The sequence below is a fragment of the Cariama cristata genome, unplaced genomic scaffold, assembly GCF_000690535.1.
Source record: "Cariama cristata isolate BGI_N322 unplaced genomic scaffold, ASM69053v1 scaffold41646, whole genome shotgun sequence".
Classification (NCBI taxonomy): Eukaryota; Metazoa; Chordata; class Aves; order Cariamiformes; family Cariamidae; genus Cariama; species Cariama cristata.
The window spans coordinates 6,115-7,417 of record NW_009622390.1 but is presented as its reverse complement, the minus strand read 5'-3'; the positions used below and the strand labels follow the sequence as shown (position 1 = coordinate 7,417).

At 40.5% G+C, this 1,303-nt stretch overlaps 1 protein-coding gene across 1 annotated transcript in view; it reads right to left on the bottom strand.

Moving 5' to 3' along the window:
- Positions 1–63: 63 nt before the first annotated feature.
- Positions 64–1,303, bottom strand: part of CXXC5 (CXXC finger protein 5) — a 6,710-nt gene continuing 5,470 nt past the window's right edge. Inside the window, exon 2 of the mRNA XM_009702299.1 lies at positions 64–1,064. Coding sequence (XP_009700601.1) covers positions 1,020–1,064 — 45 coding nt within the window. The 3' untranslated portion in view covers positions 64–1,019. The remainder of the gene's footprint in view (positions 1,065–1,303) is intronic.

Below are 1,303 nucleotides of genomic sequence, written 5' to 3'. Positions count from 1 at the left end.
GTCGGCACTGGGGGGCCCGGACGGCTGGAAAGAGGGGTAGGAGAGAAATAACAAAGCTGTAAATCATGACACAAAACATGCATTCATTTTATTCACAAAAACAGCCTGGATCGCTAAAACATTACAAACAGCATTTCAATTTAATGATGTAGAGAGAGCTGGAGAGACGGGGATTTGAACAGAAGAGAAATATCACTTTTCGTAACTGCTTCAGCACAGGTCCTGCAATATTATTTTTATTTTGATTTTAACTTCAGTAAGTTTACAAAAAAATCACTTCTAGGAGTAAACCGTTGCAATTAGGAGGTTTTTCTGTACGCAGTGTTTCTTGTTCTATATTAATAAACTAACAATGACTTTTTTTTATATTTTTTATTCTTTTTTCCTTTTTCGAAGACTGCCAGTTGTGTAGCAATTGTTTTCTTCCACCTTTTATACCGAACCTCTTGCGGGTTAAACTTACATAGGTGAATGGCTAGGAAAAGGGATACTACATCGCTTTAAACATATTCTCATTTATAAACATGAAGTTGAGGCATTCTAGAAACTATCCACTCTATTGTATGATGGGAAAGAATCAAATAAAAAGTATAAATGAGGGTGCAATTAAACAACTGTGCTAAATTACAGTAGTGCTTATTAGTAACTAGATTTTAAAAGGTTACTGTAAATTTACATTTTTCATCTTTCACACATAAACAACATCAACACCAAAACACAGAAAGAAACTGATTGTCCATACTCTGTCTATTAAGTCTTGGTACTTTACAGATCCATTGTTTTTTTTCTTTTAATTATTTTTATTTGAAAAGCAGTTAAATGTCTGACTAGGACTCGAAGATGTTAAAACGAACGAAAAAAAAAATTATAAAAACAGGAATGAGATTTGCGAGAAAATATTTTTGGTTCTAAAGAGACACAGGTGCATCCATTCATTTCAGCCAAAAATCCCTTGCCTGAGACAACACAAGCAAGCAGTGACATTGCACTTGGATGACAGAGCTTTGGGATTCCCGTTCCTACTGGAACCATCTGAACGCGGCTCCTGTAGGAAGCATCACCTTCTGGAAAGGAAGAGAGACAGGGAGGGGGGACAGAAGAAGAAGGGACAAGGTGTTAGGTCGGGTCCGGCACAGCCGCGCGGCACCAGGGTTGTGCACCCGCATCCCCCCATCCCACATCCCCATCCCAGCATCCTGGTCACCGGTCGTGGGATGGATCCAGCCTGGGTTCGGCATCCCCAGGACGAGGCCGCACATCCCAAGGTTTCCAGCCCGCTGGTAAATGCCAGGATGCCGGTCGG